Source organism: Pelodiscus sinensis, chromosome 1 (genome assembly GCF_052426305.1).
Source record: "Pelodiscus sinensis isolate ZL-2025 chromosome 1, ASM5242630v1, whole genome shotgun sequence".
Classification (NCBI taxonomy): Eukaryota; Metazoa; Chordata; order Testudines; family Trionychidae; genus Pelodiscus; species Pelodiscus sinensis.
Genome location: NC_143052.1, coordinates 3,633,468 through 3,658,340, shown reverse-complemented (window position 1 = coordinate 3,658,340; position 24,873 = coordinate 3,633,468). Strand labels below are relative to the sequence as shown.

At 55.0% G+C, this 24,873-nt stretch overlaps 2 protein-coding genes across 2 annotated transcripts in view; both read right to left on the bottom strand.

The window, feature by feature from the left end:
* Positions 1 to 24,873, bottom strand: part of LOC142827925 (interferon-induced protein with tetratricopeptide repeats 5-like) — a 164,182-nt gene that overhangs the window by 119,879 nt on the left and 19,430 nt on the right. The window lies entirely within an intron of this gene.
* On the bottom strand, positions 8,715 to 15,729 carry LOC149525526 (C-type lectin BfL-2-like). Its single transcript, XM_089775992.1, has 5 exons — positions 15,609 to 15,729; positions 14,162 to 14,298; positions 13,759 to 13,896; positions 12,198 to 12,312; positions 8,715 to 9,732 (listed from the first exon to the last, which is right to left on the bottom strand). The coding sequence occupies exons 1-5, from the start codon at positions 15,673 to 15,675 to the stop codon at positions 9,665 to 9,667; spliced, it is 525 nt and encodes a 174-aa protein (XP_089632118.1). The 5' UTR covers positions 15,676 to 15,729; the 3' UTR covers positions 8,715 to 9,664.

The following is a 24,873-nucleotide window of genomic DNA, read 5'->3' as shown; positions in this document are numbered from 1 at the left end:
CTAAGTTCCGTATGTTTGGCTTCTAAGGTCTGTATCCTTTTGTCTCACCTTCCCAGCCGCCCTTCTTGATTAGCAGTAGGAATGGCTTGCGCTGTTGGTAGATACGCATCAGTTAAGCTCATAAATGCAGACCCCGGTGTTAAGGCAGGAAGAGACCATGGCTTCTTATGGTCATTTAGTCTATCTTGGGACATGGTTTGCTTTTAGGTCTTGCTTCTTGCCTGCATCATAAACTAAGCTGTGTATAGGAGTGTTGTAAGCAGGACACAAGAAGTCATTCTTCTACTCCGCTCCGCTCCGCTCTGAGCTGATTAGGCTCATTTGGAGTCTTCTGTCCAGTTGGGGGAAGTTTTATACCAAAGCCTGGTAGATAAGGCTTTGGGGTACACTTGCTGGCCCCCACTTCTGCATTTATCATGCCAGAGTGGGGAAGGAGCCATGACAGTCCCCGTGAGGCAGGTGCAGTCCGTGCCACACACAGAACGGGCAGCGACTGGCTCGGACGGAGCCCTGTGGCAAGGGATCGGGGCTGAAGGCGACCACAGGCTGAAGACAAGGCCACAGGGAGAATCAGAGGGACCCCGTTACCAGGAGAGAAGTGAGTGCCCTCCCCCGCCCACCTGGCCCAGAGGCGATGAGCCAGCACTTTGTTATCTCAGCTCAGGGCAGGCTGGGGCCTAACGGACCGGAAGGGTGAGATTGCAAAGGACAGTGCACTTGTGGCTCCAACTGCCGCCTTGCAGTGGGCCAATGGACCGGTGACCCCCCACGGTCTGAGCCGGGGAACCCTGGGCCTGGCGCTGCACCTGCACTCTGAGCCGCGAGGCAGTGCAGGGCTGGCTCCCTGGGGGATGCTGCCAGTGGGTCAGGGTATCGGATCGGAGGAGCTGGACCCATCGCAGGTAACAGAAGGGTCGTGTTTAAGGGGTGCTCTGGATCAGCTGGTGCTTCTTGAGTGACACCCGGCACTAAACACCCCCCAGCCTTTGGCACCATGCTCAGAACCCAGAGCGAACCCAACGTCGAACAGCCCTGGAGTCTGCCCTGCCGTGTCGCCCGGACCAGGCTCCCAGTGCCCAGAGCCCTGCCACAGCGAGGACGTGGTTACGTGGCATGTGCCCGGTGTCCTCGCAAGCGACCTGATGCTGCAAAATGGCACAAAAGCCCCACAGTGCAAGCCAGTCTGCTCTGGGGGGCAATTCGCTCTCTGCCCGGGGCATGTGAGCGAGGGCCAGCAGCCAACTCCAGTGCCTCGGTCACCCCACAGAGCTTGGGGGCTGCTCTCGGGGCCACACAGAGGCGCTGTGCACACTTCAGTGCCACTCTTGGTGCCACAACACTTCGGTTTTACTAACAAAGAAATCCGAGAACCCCAGGGCTGGCGGAGCCCTCGGGAATCATCGAGTGCAGCCCCCGCCCAACGCAGGACCAACCCAACTCAGTCATCCCAGCCAGAGCTTGGTCAAATCGGGACGTAAACACCTCTAGGGATGGAGGTGAACAGAACCAGTCCCAAAACAGACCCCTGCGGAACCCCACTTGTTCTGCCTTCCCAGCAGGATTGTGAACCATTAATAACTACTCTCTGATTACGGTTATCCAGCCAGTTATGCACCCACTTTATAGTAGCCCCATCTAAGTTGTATTTGCCTAGGTTATTGATAAGAATATCATGCGAGACCGTATCAAATGCCTTACTAAAGTCTAGGTATACCACATCCACCGCTTCTCCCATATCCACAAGACTCGTTATCCTATCAAAGAAAGCTATCAGATTGGTTTGACATGATTTGTTCTTTACGAATCCATGCTGGCTGTTCCCTATCACCTTGCCATCTTCCAAGTGTTTACAGACGATTTCCTTAATTACTTGCTCCATTATCTTCCCAGGCACAGAAGTTAAACTAAGTGGTCTGTAGTTTCCTGGGTTGTTCTTATTCCCCTTTTTATAAATGGGCACTATATTTCCCTTTTCCAATCTTCTGGAATCTCTCCTGTCTCCCATGATTTTCCAAAGATGATAACTAGAAGCTCAGATACCTCCTCTATCAGCTCCTTGAGTATTCTAGGATGCATTTCATCAGGCCCTGGTGACATGCAGGCATCTAACTTTTCTAGGTGATTTTTAACTTGTTCTTTTTAAATTTTACCTTCTAAACCTACCCCCTTCCCACTAGCATTCTCTATGTTAGGCATTCCTACAGACTTCTCGGTGAAGACCGAAATAAAGAAGTCATTGAGCATCTCTGCCATTTCCAAGTTCCCTGTTACTGTTTCTCCCTCCTCACTGACCAGTGGGCCTACCCTCTCCTTGGTCTTCCTCTTGCTTCTAATGTATTTATAAAAATTCTTCTTGTTTCCCTTTATTCCCGTAGCTAGTTTGAGTTCATTCTGTGCCTTTGCCTTTCTAATCTTGCCCCTGCATTCCCATGCTGTTTGCCTATATTCATCCTTTGTTATTTGTCCTACTTTCCATTTTTTATAGGACTCCTTTTTTATTTTTAGATCATGCAAGATCTCGTAGTTAAGCCAAGGCAGTCTTCTGCCATATTTTCTGTGTTTCCGACACAGCGGAATAGCTTGCTTTTGGGCCCTTAATAATGTCTCTTTGAAAAACTGCCAACTCTCCTCAGTTGTTTTTCCCCTCAGTCTCGATTCCCATGGGACCTTACTTATCAGCTCTCTGAGCTTACCAATATCCACCTTCCTGAAATCCATTGTCTCTATTTTGCTGTTCTCCCTTCTATCCTTCCTTAGAATTGTGAACTCTGTGATTTCATGATCACTTTCACCCAAGCTGCCTTCCACTTTCAAATTCTCAACTAGTTCCTCCCTATTTGTTAGGATCAAATCTAGAACAGCTTCTCCCCTGGTAGCTTTTTCAACCTTCTGAAATAAAAAGTTGTCTCCCGTGCAGTCCACGAACTTATTGGATAGTCTGTGCCCCGCTGTATTATTTTCCCACCATATATCTGGGTAGTTGAAGTCCCCCATCACCACCAAATCTTGGGCTTTGCATGATATTGTTAGAAAATCCCGTTGAGAGTGTTTAGGGTAAGTTTAGAGGTGGGAGCAACAGGGGTGATGTTGTGGTCGGTGCTGCCCTGGGCAGAACAGACGGGGAACTTGGCACATGCTCACTGAGGTGCCAGTTGCTGATCCTACAAGCCGTGGTCAATTCAGGGAAGTGGTTTTAAACCGTTTCAGATCACCCCTGGCACGGGGCCCGGCTGTGCAATGGGGTGGATGAGATCCGACTGGCAACGCTAGAGAGACTGAATCAGAGAATCGTAGAATCACAGGTACGAGAAGGGAAAGGGACCTGGACAGGTCATCGAACCCCGTCCCCTGCCCTCCCGGCAGGACCCAGCACCATCTGGACCAACCCTGCCCGGTGTCTGTCCAACCTAGATGGATCCAGCCAGCCCGATAGGTGACCCAGAGGGAAAGGTGTCCCAGGGCAGGTGTGAGGTGGCAGGTCAGGAACGGTTCCCAGACGGGGCTCATGAGGTGCCATTCGGCTCTGAGGGACCAAACGACCCGGCCGGCAGAAGCTCTTGCTGGTCTGGAGGTCCTTGCACAAGCACCCAGCAGGGGAGTCACTAGCTGTCACGTTACTGGATTTTAAGGGGAGCAGCCAGATCCCTGCTGCGCCCACGGGGAGGTGGTGACCCTAAAGTTGGTACAAAGGGGGCCATGGGAGGTGACCAATGAAAGCTTTTGTTCGACTGATTCTGTGTGTGCTCCTCATATACTCGTGTGATGTATGCGTGTGGAGTTATGAATGTGGACTCTGTGATGATACTGTGAGTGTTCTCAGCTAGAGACAGAGCGATAGCCTGGACTGCCTGCTGTGAGGAAGGACTGTTCAGTCAATGACTATGCTCATTAGGGACCACGGCTCTCAAGGTGCCCAGTACACACCTGAGGGATGCGTCTGGAGCCTGCAAACCAGCCAATGTCATGGCTGCTGACATGGGGCACAGGGATAGGTCAGTAGGCCATGTGACCTGCTCCAGCTTGGAAGGTACCAGGGATGGATATAAAATGCCAAGAGGCGAACTCCATCTGGCCTTCAATTCTGCTACTGATCCCCGAGGCAGCCTTGCGAGGAACAGGGAGCCGGGAACAATCGTTGGCCCATCCTGGCATCGGATATACAGCAGAGATGTTTAAGATAGCAGTTTGTAACATCTCTGCTGAGAGCCTGCATCGAGAACTGGGTGATTCGATGCATGTCATGTATTCTCCTTAACCATCTAACTCCGTGCTTTTCTTTCTCTTAGTAAAAAACCTTGAGATGTTAGATGCTAAAGGATTGGCCCAGCATGATCTTGTGGGTAAGATCCAGAGTGTAAATTGACCTGGGATCTGTGGCTGATTCTTTGGGATGGGGAGGACCCATTCGAGGTAGGTGAGATTAGGTCCTATAACCCCTCACCTGTGGGCAGGCCCAGGGCTGATGGTGGCACAGGGAGATCTGGGATGTCTGGGGGGTTTTGCTCGTGAGGCTTCCTTCTGCTTGGATTTGCAGCTGAAGCGCTCGGTGCGACTGGTTTGTGGCCTGTTTGGAAAGTTCTCCAGTCTGGGGCTGTAAGCAGCCCCGAGTTTGAGCAATTCACCCTGAGCAGATGCCCTCAGCAGTGTCCAGACCCGGCCCGGTCCGTCACAGCAGCAGAGGGGGTAAGTCTGGGGGAGGCAAGGTCCCTGCTTTGCCCCTGGGGAGGAGGGTGGCCGGGAGGCCGGGCGTTCTCCTTCCCTCCCGTTACTCATCCCCCGCCCCCTGAACAGACGGAGGGGCCCGTGGGATGCTGTCGCTGTCATTCCACTGAACCCCGGGGAACACATGTCCAATGCGGGGGAGGGGGTTAGGGTACTGCATGGTCCTGCTCCTCCCCAGACAGCAGCTTCTCATCACTCGGGGCCTGCGAGTGATCCATGTTCATCACAGCCGGGCAGCAAACACGTGGAGTCTGTCGGGGGATGTGCCAGGCAGCCCTGCATGGGGGAGGCTGGAACAGAAGTGTCCGTCCAGGGGCCTCGGCCAGTGAACCAGGAACGCCCCCTGGGCACGTGGCTGAATTAGCCTCGGTTGGCACCAAACAGCCCTGGCAGCTTTGGCCAGGGCAGGTGCCAACTGGACAAGGCCGAGCTGAGGTCACTGCTGCAGCTGCGGCAGAGACTGTCGCTGGGAGCTGAGGTTTTCCAGGTGGCATCGCATTGGCAGCAGCGAAAAGGAATCTTGGCCTTCCCACCGGGGAAAGAGAAGCCACTGGAGCCGGGAGGAAAACCTGCAGTGCAAGGCAGGGGGCCAGGCCGCTGCTGTGGGGCCTGAGCACAGAAGGAAAACACAGGCTTCTAACTGCAAGTGATCTGGGCATGCTGGAGACGTGGCCCGAGGCCAACAGGATGGAGGAGAAATGCGAAGGGCCCCGCCAGGCAGGTGCAGTCCATGTCACACGCAGGGAACGGGCAGAGACTGGCTTGGACGGAGCCCTGTGGCAAGGGATAGGGGCTCAGGGGGGGCACAGGCCGAATGCAAGGGCACAGGGAGAGTCAGAGGGACCCCGTTACCAGGAGAGCAGCGAGTGCCCCCCCCGCCCACCTGGCCCTGAGGCGATGAGCCGGCACTTTCTTATCTCAGCTCAGGGCGGGCTGGGGCCTAACGGACCGGAACGGTGAGATTGCAAAGGACATTGCAGTTCTGGCCCCAACTGCTGCCTTGCAGTGGGGCAATGGACCTGTGACCCCCCATGGTGTGAGCCGGGGAACCCTGGGCCTGGCGTTGTGCCCACGCTCCGAGCCCTGAGCCTGTGCAGGGCTGGCTCCCTGAGAGATGCTGCCAGTGGGTCGGGGTATCAGATCAGAGGAGCTGGACCCTTTGCACGTAACAGAGGGGTCATGTTTAAGGGGGGCTCTGGATCAGCTGCTCCCTCCTGCCATGTCGCCCGGATCAGGCTCCCCTGTACCCAGAGCCCTGCCACGGCAGGGATGTGGTTACGTGGCATGTGCCCAGTGTCCTCACAAGGGACCTGATGCTGCAAAGTGGCACAAAAGCCCCACAGTGCAAGCCAGTCTGCTCTGGGGGGCAATTCTCACCCTGCCCAGGGTGTGTGAGCGAGGGCCAGCAGCCAACTCCAGCGCCTTGGTCACCCCACAGGGCTTGGGGGCAAGGCAGCTCTCGAGGCCACACATAGGCGCTGTGCACACTTCAGTGCCACTCTCGGAGCCACAACGCTTCGGTTTTACTAACAAAGAATCCGAGAATCCCAGGGCTGGCGGAGCCCTCGGGAATCATCGAGTGCAGCCCCCACCCAACGCAGGACCAACCCCCACTCAGTCATCCCAGCCAGGGCTTGGTCAAGCCAGAACGTAAACACCTCTAGGGATGGAGATTCCACCCCCTCCCCAGGGAACCCGGCCTAGTGCTTCCCCACCCGCCATGGGAAATAGTTTGTCCCAATCTCCAACCTAGACCTCCCCCACTGCAACCTGAGACCATTGCTCCTCGTTCTGCCCCCACTAAGAACAGCCTCTCGCCAGCCTCTTTAGAACTCCCCCTTTAGGGGTACGTCTAAACTACATGCCTCTGTCGGCAGAGGCATATAGATTTGTTTGTTCAACAAAGGCAAATGAAGCCGCGATTTAAATGATCGCGGCTTCATTTCCATTTACATGGCTGCCGCGCTGAGCTGACAAACAGCTGATCAGCTGTTTGTCAGCTCAGCGTAGCAGCCATGTAAATGTAAATGAAGCCGCGATCATTTAAATCGTGGCTTCATTTGCCTTTGCTGATCTGTCTAATCTACATGCCTCTGCCGACAGAGGCATGTAGTCTAGACACAGCCTAGGAAGCTAATGGCTGCTCTTAAATCCACCTCACTCTGCTCTTCTGCAGAGTAAGTGTAGGGCCAGTGTAGACACCCCATTGGATTGGATTGCTTGAATCGGCCCCTGACAGGTGTCCCATAAAGCCCATCCTGATGGCTCTGGGCAGCGCTGTGAGACTAGGCCCCGTGTTCTTTATGGGAGGATTGTGGCGTTGCGACAATGGTTGTATTCAGTGCAGGATGGGTCACGTGAGGTGTCACGGCAGAGGCTACAAGTTCCTGGCTACGGCTGTTCTATTGTCTGCATGGACCATGTCTGCACCTTGAGCTAGGAACGTGGACAAGACACCAACCACCAACGTACAGAGCCAGGCAACAGACCACGGTCTGGCGGGTGAGTCAATGGGCCGTTAGGGGGAAGAGTGACCGAGAAGGAGCTAATCGCCCACCTTCCCCAGACAGGTTCTGAGCTGCTGCGTTGAGACTGCAGGGTCATGTGATCATGCTCCCTGGTACTAGCCTCCATCCTAGACTGCTAGTCGTTTTCCACAAACAGAGGCTGGGAGCTGTGGAGACGGGACAGGACGGGAACTCCAGCCCAGGGCAGAAAATGTCACAGCGGGCAGTGGAAATCACGGACTGTGAGACTTCCCTGACCACCGGGACATGCTCGTTGCCTTGCTTATAATTACGTACAATTGATCTGTCTGCAGTTAATAAACCAGTCTGACATCTGACCGAAACAGTGTTTTAGCTGGAATCTCAGTGTGGGTTTGAAAGGCTGGTGTGTCCTCTCCACACTGAGGGAGGGGCAGACTGTGTAATGAATGTCCACTGGCCAAGACCACGATAGCTAACGAAACCATCGACATGTTTTGTGAGTCTTTAAAGTGCTACCAGACCATTTGCTGTTTTCCAAGTTTATCCTCATTTTTCTATTACTTCTCATTCGTTTGTTTTCAGAACGGCTCCTCTATGAACAGAACTTCTTCATTCTATGAAGTCCTCGCACACGCATGAAACCACAAGGCCACTTGAAGGGTATTCAGCCTGCTCGGCGCACACCATGGGTCTGCTGTGGTCTCTCCTGCAATCAGAGAGGCGTCCATCCGGCCCCACAAACCTCTGCCTGCCTCAGTTGCCTGCGGGAGACTGGTCAGTGTTGCCGGATTCATATTTTGTCCTTGGAGAGCAAGGCTGGACTCCGATCATTTTGAGAATCAGCTGCCTCTAAGGTTGAATGAATGTTTTTGTAAATAATCATTGCAATGGTAAAATGCTAGAAATGCCCATGTGTGAGTGTGGACAAAATAAATACATTTCTGTCTTGTATTTGATTTGGTCTCTCTTTAGTTTTATAAATGAAGGTTGCGACTACATTTACATTCCAGATTTGAAATATAAATGTACAGTATATGTGTATTATACACACACACACACACACACACACACACATATGCACACATATAAGGATATAAATGCATGGATATTATATACATCTATATATATATATATATATATATACACACACACACACACACACATACATATGCACACATATAAGGATATAAATGCATGGATATTATATACATCTATATATATATATATATATATACACATACATACACACACACACACACAGTGCTTTTTTGATGACGATGTGCCCCAGGTCCGCATACCAGCTCCTGTTTTCCCATCTTACTTGAATCAAATGAGATTCCCCTCTGGTGTACCAGCACATGGTTCCTGGAATGGTGTGGCACTTGACGGAAGCGCGTGTGGGACACACGGCTCTTAAAGGGGCCACGACTGCATTTTTTTTCCCTCAACAATTTTGAGGCTAGAGTGCCCGCACCTTTATGCCTACAATGTGTATGTGTGTGTGTGTGTGTCTGTCTGTCTGTCTGTGTGTCTTTGTGTGTGTATGTATATATGAATATGCATATATATGTGTGTGAATATATGTGTGAAAAATAAAGTTACCCTACAATAACGCAGTTAGTTACTGATAGCTTTCAATGGGAACGTTACTTTTTACTTCTGGATATCTGAGTACAATTGAGATGTGATACTTTTGTACTTTTACTCAAGTCATTTTCCAGGAGGATACTTTGACTTCTACTGAGTTACATGTTTTTCACAGTAGCAGTACTTTTACTCAAGTGACTTTTTTCGGTACTTTTTCCACCACTGACTGTGACCCCAGACTCCTGCCTCAATCCTCTCTATTCCTCCACTTGAAATTCAGCTTAAAAGACTCGTGTGGCCAGGGACAGGACTTCCGACCCGGCTACCAGAGAGATCTCACAAAGCACGGGTCCATGGGGATGCGGTATCCAGCAGGCGCGGTTGTTGGGATCTGGCACGGATCCCCTCTCAGCCCGGGGCCGTACGATGCCTCTATTAGTGCTCTGGGTGGAGACCCAGTCCTGCTCCTAAGCCTAGGCCCAACCTACCTCCCTCTGAGGTCCCCTCCCTCCTTTCCAGTTGGGACCAGGCTGCTCAGGACCAGAGGGGGCTGGATGGACCCATCTACATGGGGCAGAGGAGACACACACAGACCTGCATGCTCAGGAGAATTTATTGCTGTAGAATTGCAGCCATGGAGGAGGAGAGAGGGAGAGGACAGGGGTGTAACTAGCACAGAGACACTGGGGGGAGGCAGTTTGCAGAGGAGGACCTGAGAGCTGCTCTCTCAGGAAGGGGCAGGACTGGCCCTGGATGCAGCAAAGGAGCCGAAAGTCTGGGATGTTGCCTGATCGTGTCCCAGGGGCCCGGTTCTTTGTAGCCCAGGCGCTGAGCTCCCCGTCGGACCCAGGCGAGCGGCCCCCTCACTAGAGTCCGTACTTGCAGAGATAGGGGTGTTTCCATTCACAGGGAGCATCATTCCAGTTCTTATAACCTAGGAGGCAAGACAGAAATCGCTGGGGAGGGGGAAGGGCAAGTGGGTGGTGCCTGCCTTGGCAGTGCCCCCTCCCCCAATTGCATCATGCGGAGAGACGACCCCACGACAGTGTCACCCATTCCCAGCCTCTGACAAAGTTTTTCTTATTGTCCAGCCCGAGCGTCTCTTGCTGCAATTCAAACCCTTTGCTTCTTGTCCTGCCACCAGAGGTTACTGGGGACAAGTTTTCTCCCTGCTCCTTGCAACCCCCTTTAGGTATTTGGAAGCTGCTCTCCTGCCCCCTCTCCGTCTTCTCCTCTCCACAAGGAACAAACCCCATTTTGTCAACCTTCCCTCCCAGCTCATGTGTCCGAGAAGGTTCATCAGTTTCATTGCTCTGGACCTTCTCCAGTTTGTCCATATTTTCCCTGCAATGTGGTGCCAGAACTGGACACACTATTCCAGCTGAGGCCAATGTGGGGCGGAGCAGAGCAGAAGAATCGCTTCTCGGGTCTGGCTCCCAACACTCCGGTTCATGCCGCCCAGAAGGAGGTTTTCTGTTTTTGGCAGCCGTGTGGCACTTGTTGATGTGAAGTGATGGGATTAGAACAGCCCCTCTCCCGGACGTGTGAGCCGTGGCCAGAAAGGGTATGTCTACACTACAAAGTTAATTCGAACTAACAGATGTTAGTTCGAACTAACTTTAATGGGCACTACACAGGCAAACCGCTAGTTGGAACTTAATTCGAACTAGCGGAGCGCTTAATGCGAACTAGGTAAACCTCATTCTACGAGGACTAACGCCTAGTTCGAATTAAGTAGTTTGAATTAAGGGCTGTGTGGCTACTTGATTCGAACTAGTGGGAGGCTAGCCCTCCCCAGCTTGCCCTGGTGGCCACTCTGGGCACCACCAGGGAAACTCTTTTGCCCCCCTCCTGGCCCCAGAGCCCTTAAAGGGCCAAGATCTGGCTACGGTGCCCGTACCAGGTGCAAGCCTGCCAGCACCCAGCCAGCAGACCCTGCACCTGGCACAGCACGAGCCAGCCACCCGCTGCCACCTACCCCTCTACCTTTCTGTTATTAGTTTGAAGCCTGCTACCCATTCATTTCATTTGGTGTCCTCTAGTCCTTCTATTATGGGAACTAATGAAGAACTTTTCTTTATGCACCCTCTCCACACCACTCATGATTTTATAGTCCTCTATCATATCCCCCCTCAGTCTCCTCTTTTCTAAGCTGAAAAGTCCCAGTCTCTTTAGCCTCTCTTCATATGGGACCTGTTCCCAACCCCTGATCATTTTAGTTGCCCTTTTCTGAACCTTTTCCAAGGCCAAAATATCTTTTCTGGGGTGAGGAGATCACATCTGTACACAGTACTGAAGATATGGCGTGCCACAGTTTGATACTTCTCCTCCTCCTTCTTCTCCTGTCTTCCCCCTTCCAGCTCCCTCCTCCCAGGTTTCCTCCTCCCCTATCCCACCCTCTCTCTTCCCCTCTCCCACCTCCTTTTCCCAGTCTCTCCGAGTTTTGTTCAATAAAGAGAGTTTCTATTTTTGAACACACGTGTCCTTTATTTTGTACACCAGGAAGGGGGGCTAGGAAGGGGTAAGTGGAAGGAGGTGAGGGAGGAATGGGGTACGAGCCCCCGAAGGGTAGGACTGGGGTGGCTCTGCGGGATTCTCGGGGTGGAAGCTCTCCTGCAGTCCCCCGCTTGATCACCCCCCCCGCCCCGGATGGCAGCCTGAGGCAAGTGCAGTTGGGCTGATGGCCGAGTGCTGTGATGTGCCGAGTGTGGGCACTCAGGGCACTCCAAGCCAGGACTGCTTTGCTGTCCCTCATCGACTTAGACAAGCGGGGAACCCCTGAGAACTGTCTGTCCGGGGTGGGGGTCAGGTCCCTTTAAGCACAGCCCTTGGCTAGCCTGAGGCAGCAGCTCCACACTCTAAGTCCTAACCTGACACCCTGCCGGCACTGCTTCCGGCCAGCCTTAACCTCGGTTCAGGGTCCACTCAATGTGGACATGCTAGTTCGAATTAGCAAAATGCTAATTCAAACTAGTTTTTAGGTCTAGATGCACTAGTTCGAATTAGCTTAGTTCGAATTAACTAATTTGAATTAAGTTAGTTCGAATTAGTGCTGTAGTGTAGACATACCCAAAGGGGTTAAACAATCCCTGGCCAAACGGCTGGGAGTGAACTTGTCCGGGCGTGTGGGAGCAGTTGGCCAGTGACAAGTAGGACCGGCCAGGGCTGGGAGGCACATGGACGGTGAATTAGAGGGAAGACTAGTTGGATGTGGGTACTTGGACCTTAGAGGTGCTACCATGGAAACAGACATTTCCTGGGTCACAGAGATCAGCTGGGGGAGCCGGGGGAGAGGCAGGGAGACGGGACAGGAGGCCAGGCCCTCAGCGGGCTCTGTGGTGTGCACAGGGGCTGACGGGGCTCCTTTGCTGGAGCAGGTGAGTTTGAGACTTTGCTTACCAAAGGCGGCCATCAGCTCACCACAGTACTCCATGCCTCCACTGTTGTTTGGTTCCCCAGGAATCCAAGTACGGTAGCGATAGAGGGAGCCATCTGACCACACCCAGGTCTTGTCCTGCAGATCCAGGGGAGAAAGGTTGTGGGGAGCCGGGCAGAAGAGACCCTGGTGATGCGGCACCATAGACACACCAAACCCGCATACAGCAGGGCCCTGCTCAGGCCGGGGCGAGGGCGGGGGAAGGGGCAGCCCAGAGACACGGACGTCACAGTAACGCTCAGCCCCTCAACTTTCCCTTCTGCCCCCCAAGCCCTTCGCCGATGGACCAAATCCCCGCCCCAAGCTGCAGTCACTCGGGGGGGGGGGGGGGCAGTCCCCAGGGGCCAGGGCCCGCCGGGGGGGCAGGGGGCTTCCTGTGCTGGTCTCAGCCGGTGGGAGCAAAATCGACGTGTGTCTGTGATGGAGACGCTGGGTGGTCGGGGGAGGGGACTCGGGGCCGTTTCCCTCTCGAGGGCTCAGCGCCAGCCTGGCCCCAAGGCAGCAGGACCGGTAGCTCCGAACACTCAGAGCAGGGGACAAGGGGCCGGTCACTTTAGGGGCCTGGCTCTGGCCTGGCCTCGGCTCTCGGGGGACTGGCTGGGTTTGGGGGGCACAGAACTAGCTCCATGCAGTGCCGGGGGAGGGGGAGCTGGATGGCTGAGCAGGCTGGAGAACGGCTCACAGCGCCTCCCCCTCCCGCACGGGGCCCGGCCCAGACTCTGCTCTGGGGCAGGGAGCCAAGGCCCGAATCTGAGGGAGGTTCCAGGCAGCGACCCTCGTCCCCTCCCCTGTCCAGAGCCGCCCTGAGCAGGGGGCAGGAAACGGATGGAGCAGAGCTCAGATGGAGTTCGATGAAGTTACGCAGGGCAGCTGTGATGGGGCTGCCGCCCTGGAGGTTTTTGTCTGGGCTCCTTCTCAGCCGGTGACGGGTCCCCCTGACCCTCCCTGCCCGGTGGAGCTGGGGTTCCCCTACAGAGAACCAGGCCAGGGCGGGATGCCCAGGCCGAGGGGGGGACCAGCCGTGGGGGGGTGTTCAGAGTTTCAAGTCTGGGGCAAGGAAAAGCGGCTGGAAAACGTGGGGTGGGGATGGGAGACAGGCTGTGGGAGGGAGGGAGAGGGCTCGGCACAGTGCGTGGGCCGGGAGGGGGAAGGAAGGGGGCTATTGAGCACAGTGGGGGGCTTGGCAGGGGCTGGGAGGGGGAAGGGAGACGGGGCAGTAGTTGGGGAGACAGGTGCAGGTCAAAGGTCAGCCTGAGGTGGGGGGGACCAGGTCTGGGGGGGAGAAGCCAGAGGGCAGGGGGAGGTTACTATAGGATGGGGATGGAAAGGGGGCGGGGGCCGGGGAGATTGGGCAGTGCAGAGGGGACACACTGGTGCCCGTGAGGGGGGAAGGGGTAGCAGTGGGGGAGGGAGACCCTGGTGGCCACATGAAGGGATCGTGGGGTTTGGGATGTGCCCAGCCCCTGGGAGCCAGAGCCGTGGGGCGGGGCAGCTGCCCGAGGCCAAGCCGGGCCGGGCACTCACCTTGCTGGGGTTGTAGAGTCCGATCCAGATGCGATCCGTGGAGGTCAGTGTTCCGAGGTAGTTGGCCACCGCGTCCCTTTCTGCGTCATTGAGGATGGAGGCCAGATGGGCCCTGGTCCGGTCATACTGACACTGCGTCTGCAGAGGGACATGGGCCAGGCCTGTCACCCTGGCGGAGGATGCTCATTGACTTATGTGGGGTCCTCTCCCACCCGGCTGCAGCGGGGCAGGGGCGGATGAGTGGAGAGCGAGTCCCCTCTCGGAGCCTGTTCCTGGGCCCCAGGGCCGGTCCCCAGACGATTCATATCACCCCCCCCCCACCGCTTCAACCCCCACCCCCAGAGCCAGTCACCAAACCCACTATCCTGCCCCACCCCATGGATCCTGGAGACGAGCCTCCTACCTCAGCATCTAACCAGGTCAGCTGCTCAGAGAAGAACTTAAAGCAGTGGTCTCTGAAGTGGAACCAGCCACGGTGACAGTGGGCTGTGGCGTTTATTCCCAGTCCAGTCCGGAGAGCGCTCACACGTCGGGGAGCGGCTGTTGTGGCGGCGAGAGAGGGAGCGGAGCTGTCAGGAGCTGCCCGACTTGCTCATCCAGACTTCCAAAACCGCTGTGACACTTTGTTCTTTCCCAAAATGGCCCCTCAGATGAACCGGCTGTCCCCCCCCCCCCATTTCGCTGTGGCAGTGAGGTTGTGCTACCGACAATGACTGCTGTCCACTCCCCCTTGGCGGTGTCCTCAGGGAATATGGCCTCCTCCTGACTTCTGTGCCAGGGCGCTGGGGAGGTCGACACAAAGGAGCAGCAGGATGGTAGAGTCAGAGCAGATGGGGACTGTGGGGTGAGGGCGGGGAGCACTGGGAGTCAGGGTGACACTGGTGGGGCAGGGAGCAGAAGGGAAGTTGGGGCACAGGGGTACAGCACAGGCTGAAGGGACCCCACGTGCTCGTTTGCCAACCTAGGGACGGGGCTTTAAACTAGGTTGAAAAGAGGCAGGTGGCAAAATCCCAGAGGTGACCTTAACAGAGGCTACGTGTGGGGTGGGAAACAGAAAACTGCAAAAGTGGAAGTGGAGGGAGCAGCAAGAGGGAGAACCGTGCGGGAAGGGCCTCTCAGACGTCTGCACACCAATGCAAGGAGGAGCTCCCTAAAAAGAGGGGGAAGCAGTGATGCCAACTCCCACACGAGGAGGAGGAGGAGGAGGAGGTATTCCCAGAACAAACTATACAAAATAGGAACAGAAATATCCTATCAATAGAAAGCAGAGGAGCCGGTCGGAATTGGGGGACTTCAGTTTCCCGGCTCTTGGTTGGGAAAACGTGAACATTTCACAATGTCCTTGGGCCGTATGAGGAGCGAAGGGGAAGAAGGTCTGAGGGGAACAGTCACCTCAGGGCTAATTCTGACTCACAAGGAGAAATTGGTTGTGGATCTGAGGTTTTACGGCAGCGAGGAGAAAGTGCCCCTGAACGCGCAGAAGGAGGGAAGGGAAGGAGTGAGCATTGGCAGCAACAGCAATGGCATTGAACGGGGTTTATTTAATAAGCTCAGCAGTGGCCGGTGAGGGCTCATGGGAGGAAAGTCGAGGAGAAAAGGGAGTTCCGCAGAGCTGGCCGTGTCTCCAAGAGACGATATTAAAGGTGCAACGGCGCATTCTCCCCACGCAGGGGCTGAGCTGCTGGTCGGGGTCTGGATTGATGGGTCGGGCGGGGCAGGGGCTATGGGGACCCAGCTCTGGTGGCTGCTCCCCCACGGCGGGGCTGGGCCCCTGAGTGAAATGACTTCACGTCCCATGGGGGCAAACAGAGCCTGGGGTGTCCAGGCCGAGAGGCCGGGCAGGGACTTACCTTCCAGCGAGGGGTTAAAGATCAGGCAGCCGAGGAGGCAGAGGCTGAAGAAGGCGACTGGGCCCATCGTCTCGCTTCCCTGGGGAGAAAACACACAAGGGGGATGGGCGGGGGAGCCTGACACCCCTGGAAAAACTCCACCCCCCCCCATGGGGCATTTCCCGGGAAGGGGTTCTGGGGGGGGCTGTGCGCTAAGGAGCCTGGCCAGGCTGAAGGGCCCCAGAGGGATCCCAGCCCCCAGCCTCGGGGTCCCTGCTCAGAGCCCGTCTCCCTGGCTCCAAATGGCCCTTTGGTTCTCCCCCTCGCTGAGCCGCGCCCCAGGGACAGAACCGGACACCCAGCAGGGTGATACTTCCTCGAGATTTGAAAGGCGAGGGACACAGGCCTGCAGGGCAGCAGAGGTCACAAAACATTGAGTAGAGGGATCAGAGCAGGCACTGTGGGATGCTGGCGGAAGCCAATTCTCTCCACAAAACAAACAGCGGAGGCCACCCTGGCTCTCCATCGACAATAAAGGGAGGAGAAAAGAAAAAAAGTGTCTCGTAGGGTGGAAGTATTTTGTCGCCAAAACCGGGCATTTCCCCGACAGCAGTCGAATCACAGTGCGAACAGTCCCCCTGTTTTGGTGCCGAAGGGCAGGTTTGGGTGACAATATTTGTCAGTGGAGACCAGGCCTAAGGGCTTGCGCAAAAGGGTCAGTGTAGACAGCAGAGATTTCTTTTCCGTAAAAAAGCCCCGATCGCAAAAATGGCTTTTCCAGAAAAGCGTCCTGCCAATATAGACTCTGTTTTCCGAAAATGCTTTAAACGGAAAACTTTTCCGTTAAAAGCATTTGCGGAAAATCACGCCAGTCTAGACGTAGCCTACTTGTTTAAAGCACCTTTTGCTTCTGTCTTTCAACAGCCTTTGCCTTGTGTCCGGCTCTTTTCTTTCTCCCACGTGGGCACTTTCTACCAATGTCTCTTGATCTCTTACCCATATTGCTAGAAGTCACCACATTCTAAAGGAATATGAATTATAGAGTCTCACTTTCAGATTAGGACAATCATGTATGTTTTGATAGTTGTACAACTGATTTTCAGACATAGGCTCTGGGGGAAAGGGGAGTGCAGGAGTTTTATGATACTGCAGCCAGATGGGGGCATGGCCCCAATTGGAGGTTTGTGGCCAGGCTGCATTTTCAAATAAAATACTATGACAAACACAAACAGTTTCTGCATTGTCTTTATTTCTGAGAAGGGCGGGGAACCTGTTTTGAGTCAGGGGTCACCGACCACAGAAAAGTCAGTTGGGGCCTGTGACGTAGTGGGGGTACTTGCTGGGCTGTGGTGACCCCTGCTGTCTGGAGCAAGACCCAGCAGGGAAAACCTCGCTAGGCAGAGGTAAGGCCAAACTTGTTGAGCCAGGGGCCAGACACCCCCCATGGAGAGGAACAAAGGAAGGTGGAATGCGGCCCTGACTGGGGGGGCAGGGCTGCAAGGGAATTTAGTTAGTTGGTTGGTGGCTGTCTGTGAGGATGGATGAGACAGCCTAGGGAGAGGAGCTGGAGTTTAGGGGCCCAGTCTCCCCCATCTCAAGGGGGCCTGAGGCATCCTAGCCCAGTTCCTGTAACCAGATTACATCTGTGCTGCGCTGTGCTGGAGGAGCAATAAACCACCCTCAATTCCACTGGCTGGTACAGTCTGTTTGTGCCATTTCGGGGTGGAGGAGACGGGGAACCCCCAACGCGCCGTCACAGGGCCACAAAAGTGAGATGCAAAAAAACCCTCCTCCAACCGCCCCCCCCCCAAGCTACAGTAATGTGGTCCCAACTGTGTTGGTGGGAGCAGGGGACAATACTGGGGAAGGGCGCTAGTGGGAGCTTCAGTAGGGGACAGGGTGCCAGTGGGGACAGGTTTTTCAGGCTGGGGAGAGGGAACAGGGAGCTGGGGAGTGAGGACAGGGGGCCAGTGGGGGCAGAGAGTCCCCTGCACCCACCTCCCAGGATTCTCCCCCCCCCTTCCCCAGAGGGAAGCTGGCACATGCCTGCCCCGGGGCCAATGCCCCTCCTCGCAGTGCAGTCAAATCCCCTTTCGCACCTGCTCCAGGGCCAAACCCCCCTCCCGCGGTGCAGCCAACCCCCCACACACGCCTGCCCCGGGGTCAAACCCTGGGGCTGACCCCTCTCCCACGGTGCTGGGAAACCCCTGTGCTCGACTCACCACTCCTGCGATGAAGAGAAGCCCCTGTGCTCCCCCTCCGGGGCCAACGCCCCCTCCCATAGCATGCCCGGCCCACCGCAGAGCTGTGCAAGGGGAGCAGCGAGCAGACTTTCAGAACCCCCGGAAGTGGTCAGAGCTGCAGGCAGGACATCCGTCCAATCCGTGGGAAGCTGGCACTACGCTAGAGGTAGGTAGTGGGGCTTCTCAGGGGTGGGGGGAAAAGGTAGTGGGGACGCCTGTACACCTCGCGATCGACTGGTCGATCACAATCGACTGGTAGGTGACCACGACATTAGGATACAGGGCCCTCTTAGGCGCAGGGCCCGATTCTGGGGAATAAGTGGAATCGGCAAAGCCGGCCCTGGTCCCACACGTCTAACGTCTGTGGAGCAGACCAAGCAGGGAGGGGTTACAAGTGCTTTGGGAGATAGGAATAAAGTTCAAAATGATCTGGACAAACTGGAGAAATGGTCTGAGGTAAATAGAATGACATTCAATAAGGACAAATGCAGAGCGCTCCACTTAGGAAGGAACAACTGTAGCCAAAATGTAGCATTTTAGGGTTTGTATAAGAATATAAGAAGTATAATGAAGGCTCTAAGTTCTGTATGTCTGGCTTCTAAGGTCTGTATCCTTCTGTCTCACCTTCCCAGCCGCCCTTCCTGATTAGCGGTAGGAATGGCTTGTGCTGTTGGTAGATACGCATCAGTTAAGCTCATAAATGCAGACCCCGGTGTTAAGGCAGGAAGAGACCATGGCTTCTTATGGTCATTTAGTCTATCTTGGGACATGGTTTGCTTTTAGGTCTTGCTTCTTGTCTGCATCATAAACTAAGCTGTGTATAGGAGTGTTGTAAGCAGGACACAAGAAGTCATTCTTCTACTCCGCTCCGCTCCGCTCTGAGCTGATTAGGCTCATTTGGAGTCTTCTGTCCAGTTGGGGGAAGTTTTATACCAAAGCCTGGTAGATAAGGCTTTGGGGTACACTTGCTGGCCCCCACTTCTGCATTTATCATGCCAGAGTGGGGAAGGAGCCATGACAGTCCCCGTGAGGCAGGTGCAGTCCGTGCCACACACAGAACGGGCAGCGACTGGCTCGGACGGAGCCCTGTGGCAAGGGATCGGGGCTGAAGGCGACCACAGGCTGAAGACAAGGCCACAGGGAGAATCAGAGGGACCCCGTTACCAGGAGAGAAGTGAGTGCCCTCCCCCGCCCACCTGGCCCAGAGGCGATGAGCCAGCACTTTGTTATCTCAGCTCAGGGCAGGCTGGGGCCTAACGGACCGGAAGGGTGAGATTGCAAAGGACAGTGCACTTGTGGCTCCAACTGCCGCCTTGCAGTGGGCCAATGGACCGGTGACCCCCCACGGTCTGAGCCGGGGAACCCTGGGCCTGGCGCTGCACCTGCACTCTGAGCCGCGAGGCAGTGCAGGGCTGGCTCCCTGGGGGATGCTGCCAGTGGGTCAGGGTATCGGATCGGAGGAGCTGGACCCATCGCAGGTAACAGAAGGGTCGTGTTTAAGGGGTGCTCTGGATCAGCTGGTGCTTCTTGAGTGACACCCGGCACTAAACACCCCCCAGCCTTTGGCACCATGCTCAGAACCCAGAGCGAACCCAACGTCGAACAGCCCTGGAGTCTGCCCTGCCGTGTCGCCCGGACCAGGCTCCCAGTGCCCAGAGCCCTGCCACAGCGAGGACGTGGTTACGTGGCATGTGCCCGGTGTCCTCGCAAGCGACCTGATGCTGCAAAATGGCACAAAAGCCCCACAGTGCAAGCCAGTCTGCTCTGGGGGGCAATTCGCTCTCTGCCCGGGGCATGTGAGCGAGGGCCAGCAGCCAACTCCAGTGCCTCGGTCACCCCACAGGGCTTGGGGGCTGCTCTCGGGGCCACACAGAGGCGCTGTGCACACTTCAGTGCCACTCTTGGTGCCACAACACTTCGGTTTTACTAACAAAGAAATCCGAGAACCCCAGGGCTGGCGGAGCCCTCGGGAATCATCGAGTGCAGCCCCCGCCCAACGCAGGACCAACCCAACTCAGTCATCCCAGCCAGAGCTTGGTCAAATCGGGACGTAAACACCTCTAGGGATGGAGGTGAACAGAACCAGTCCCAAAACAGACCCCTGCGGAACCCCACTTGTTCTGCCTTCCCAGCAGGATTGTGAACCATTAATAACTACTCTCTGATTACGGTTATCCAGCCAGTTATGCACCCACTTTATAGTAGCCCCATCTAAGTTGTATTTGCCTAGGTTATTGATAAGAATATCATGCGAGACCGTATCAAATGCCTTACTAAAGTCTAGGTATACCACATCCACCGCTTCTCCCATATCCACAAGACTCGTTATCCTATCAAAGAAAGCTATCAGATTGGTTTGACATGATTTGTTCTTTACGAATCCATGCTGGCTGTTCCCTATCACCTTGCCATCTTCCAAGTGTTTACAGACGATTTCCTTAATTACTTGCTCCATTATCTTCCCAGGCACAGAAGTTAAACTAAGTGGTCTGTAGTTTCCTGGGTTGTTCTTATTCCCCTTTTTATAAATGGGCACTATATTTCCCTTTTCCAATCTTCTGGAATCTCTCCTGTCTCCCATGATTTTCCAAAGATGATAACTAGAAGCTCAGATACCTCCTCTATCAACTCCTTCAGTATTCTAGGATGCATTTCATCAGGCCCTGGTGACATGCAGGCATCTAACTTTTCTAGGTGATTTTTAACTTGTTCTTTTTAAATTTTACCTTCTAAACCTACCCCCTTCCCACTAGCATTCGCTATGTTAGGCATTCCTACAGACTTCTCGGTGAAGACCGAAACAGAAGTCATTGAGCATCTCTGCCATTTCCAAGTTTCCTATTACTGTTTCTCCCTCCTCACTGACCAGTGGGCCTACACTCTCCTTGGTCTTCCTCTTGCTTCTAATGTATTTATAAAAATTCTTCTTGTTTCCCTTTATTCCCGTAGCTAGTTTGAGTTCATTCTGTGCCTTTGCCTTTCTAATCTTGCCCCTGCATTCCCGTGCTGTTTGCCTATATTCATCCTTTGTTATTTGTCCTACTTTCCATTTTTTATAGGACTCCTTTTTTATTTTTAGATCATGCAAGATCTCATAGTTAAGCCAAGGCAGTCTTCTGCCATATTTTCTGTGTTTCCGACACATCGGAATAGCTTGCTTTTGGGCCCTTAATAATGTCTCTTTGAAAAACTGCCAACTCTCCTCAGTTGTTTTTCTCCTCAGTCTTGATTCCCATGGGACCTTACCTATCAGCTCTCTGAGCTTACCAATATCCACCTTCCTGAAATCCATTGTCTCTATTTTGCTGTTCTCCCTTCTACCCTTCCTTAGAATTGTGAACTCTATGATTTCATGATCACTTTCACCCAAGCTGCCTTCCACTTTCAAATTCTCAACCAGTTCCTCCCTATTTGCTAGGATCAAATCTAGAACAGCTTCCCCCGGTAGCTTTTTCAACCTTCTGAAATAAAAAGTTGTCTCCCGTGCAGTCCACGAACTTATTGGATAGTCTGTGCCCCGCTGTATTATTTTCCCACCATATATCTGGGTAGTTGAAGTCCCCCATCACCACCAAATCTTGGGCTTTGCATGATATTGTTAGAAAATCCCGTTGAGAGTGTTTAGGGTAAGTTTAGAGGTGGGAGCAACAGGGGTGATGTTGTGGTCGGTGCTGCCCTGGGCAGAACAGACGGGGAACTTGGCACATGCTCACTGAGGTGCCAGTTGCTGATCCTACAAGCCGTGGTCAATTCAGGGAAGTGGTTTTAAACCGTTTCAGATCACCCCTGGCACGGGGCCCGGCTGTGCAATGGGGTGGATGAGATCCGACTGGCAACGCTAGAGAGACTGAATCAGAGAATCGTAGAATCACAGGTACGAGAAGGGAAAGGGACCTGGACAGGTCATCGAACCCCGTCCCCTGCCCTCCCGGCAGGACCCAGCACCATCTGGACCAACCCTGCCCGGTGTCTGTCCAACCTAGATGGATCCAGCCAGCCCGATAGGTGACCCAGAGGGAAAGGTGTCCCAGGGCAGGTGTGAGGTGGCAGGTCAGGAACGGTTCCCAGACGGGGCTCATGAGGTGCCATTCGGCTCTGAGGGACCAAACGACCCGGCCGGCAGAAGCTCTTGCTGGTCTGGAGGTCCTTGCACAAGCACCCAGCAGGGGAGTCACTAGCTGTCACGTTACTGGATTTTAAGGGGAGCAGCCAGATCCCTGCTGCGCCCACGGGGAGGTGGTGACCCTAAAGTTGGTACAAAGGGGGCCATGGGAGGTGACCAATGAAAGCTTTTGTTCGACTGATTCTGTGTGTGCTCCTCATATACTCGTGTGATGTATGCGTGTGGAGTTATGAATGTGGACTCTGTGATGATACTGTGAGTGTTCTCAGCTAGAGACAGAGTGATAGCCTGGACTGCCTGCTGTGAGGAAGGACTGTTCAGTCAATGACTATGCTCATTAGGGACCACGGCTCTCAAGGTGCCCAGTACACACCTGAGGGATGCGTCTGGAGACTGCAAACCAGCCAATGTCATGGCTGCTGACATGGGGCACAGGGATCGGTCACTGGGCCATGTGACCTGCTCCAGCTTGGAAGGTACCAGGGATGGATATAAAATGCCAAGAGGCGAACTCCATCTGGCCTTCAATTCTGCTACTGATCCCCGAGGCAGCCTTGCGAGGAACAGGGAGCCGGGAACAATCGTTGGCCCATCCTGGCATCGGATATACAGCAGAGATGTTTAAGATAGCAGTTTGTAACATCTCTGCTGAGAGCCTGCATCGAGAACTGGGTGATTCGATGCATGTCATGTATTCTCCTTAACCATCTAACTCCGTGCTTTTCTTTCTCTTAGTAAAAAACCTTGAGATGTTAGATGCTAAAGGATTGGCCCAGCGTGATCTTGTGGGTAAGATCCAGAGTGTAAATTGACCTGGGATCTGTGGCTGATTCTTTGGGATGGGGAGGACCCATTCAGGGTAGGTGAGATTAGGTCCTATAACCCATCACCTGTGGGCAGGCCCAGGGCTGATGGTGGCACAGGGAGATCTGGGATGTCCGGGGGGTTTTGCTCGTGAGGCTTCCTTCTGCTTGGATTTGCAGCTGAAGCACTCGGTGTGACTGGTTTGTGGCCTGTTTGGAAAGTTCTCCAGTCTGGGGCTGTAAGCAGCCCCGAGTTTGAGCAATTCACCCTGAGCAGACGCCCTCAGCAGTGTCCAGACCCGGCCCGGTCTGTCACAGCAGCAGAGGGGGTAAGTCTGGGGGAGGCAAGGTCCCTGCTTTGCCCCTGGGGAGGAGGGTGGCCGGGAGGCCGGGCGTTCTCCTTCCCTTCCGTTACTCATCCCCCGCCCCCTGAACAGACGGAGGGGCCTGTGGGATGCTGTCGCTGTCATTCCACTGAACCCCGGGAACACATGTCCAATGCGGGGGAGGGGGTTAGGGTACTGCATGGTCCTGCTCCTCCCCAGACAGCGGCTTCTCATCACTCAGGGCCTGTGAGTGATCCATGTTCATCACAGCCGGGCAGCAAACACGTGGAGTCTGTCGGGGGATGTGCCAGGCAGCCCTGCATGGGGGAGGCTGGAACAGAAGTGTCCGTCCGGGCACGTGGCTGAATTAGCCTCAGTTGGCACCAAACAGCCCTGGCAGCTTTGGCCGGGGCAGGTGCCAACTGGACAAGGCCGAGCTGAGGTCACTGCTGAGGCTGTGGCAGAGACTGTCGCTGGGAGCTGAGGTTTTCCAGGTGGCATCGCATTGGCAGCAGCGAAAAGGAATCTTGGCCTTCCCACCGGGGAAAGAGAAGCCACCGGAACCGGGAGGAAAACCTGCCGTGCAAGGCAGGGGGCCAGGCCGCTGCTGTGGGGCCTGAGCACAGAAGGAAAACACAGGCTTCTAACTGCAAGTGATCTGGGCATGCTGGAGACGTGGCCCGAGGCCAACAGGATGGAGGAGAAATGCGAAGGGCCCCGCCAGGCAGGTGCAGTCCATGCCACACACAGGGAACGGGCAGAGACTGGCTCGGACGGAGCCCTGTGGCAAGGGATAGGAGCTCAGGGGGGGCACAGGCCGAATGCAAGGGCACAGGGAGAGTCAGAGGGACCCCGTTACCAGGAGAGCAGCGAGTGCCCCCCCGCCCACCTGGCCCTGAGGCGATGAGCCGGCACTTTCTTATCTCAGCTCAGGGCGGGCTGGGGCCTAACGGACCGGAACGGTGAGATTGCAAAGGACATTGCAGTTCTGGCCCCAACTGCTGCCTTGCAGTGGGGCAATGGACCCGAGCCGGGGAACCCTGGGCCTGGCGTTGTGCCCACGCTCCGAGCCCTGAGCCTGTGCAGGGCTGGCTCCCTAAGAGATGCTGCCAGTGGGTCGAGGTATCAGATCAGAGGAGCTGGACCCTTTGCAGGTAACAGAGGGGTCATGTTTAAGGGGGGCTCTGGATCAGCTGCTCCCTCCTGCCATGTCGCCCGGATCAGGCTCCCCTGTACCCAGAGCCCTGTCACGGCGGGGACGTGGTTACATGGCATGTGCCCAGTGTCCTCACAAGGGACCTGATGCTGCAAAGTGGCACAAAAGCCCCACGGTGCAAGCCAGTCTGCTCTGGGGGGCGATTCTCTCCCTGCCTGGGGCATGTGAGTGAGGGCCAGCAGCCAACTCCAGCACCTTGGTCACCCCACAGGGCTTGGGGGCAAGGCAGCTCTCGGGGCCACACAGAGGTGCTGTGCACACTTCAGTGCCACTCTCGGAGCCACAACACTTCGGTTTTACTAACAAAGAATCCGAGAACCCCAGGGCTGGCGGAGCCCTCGGGAATCATCGAGTGCAGCCCCCACCCAACGCAGGACCAACCCCCACTCAGTCATCCCAGCCAGGGCTTGGTCAACCCAGAATGTAAACACCTCTAGGGATGGAGATTCCACCCCCTCCCCAGGGAACCCGGCCTAGTGCTTCCCCACCCGCCATGGGAAATAGTTTGTGCTAATGTCCAACCTAGACCTCCCCCACTGCAACCTGAGACCATTGCTCCTCATTCTGCCCCCACT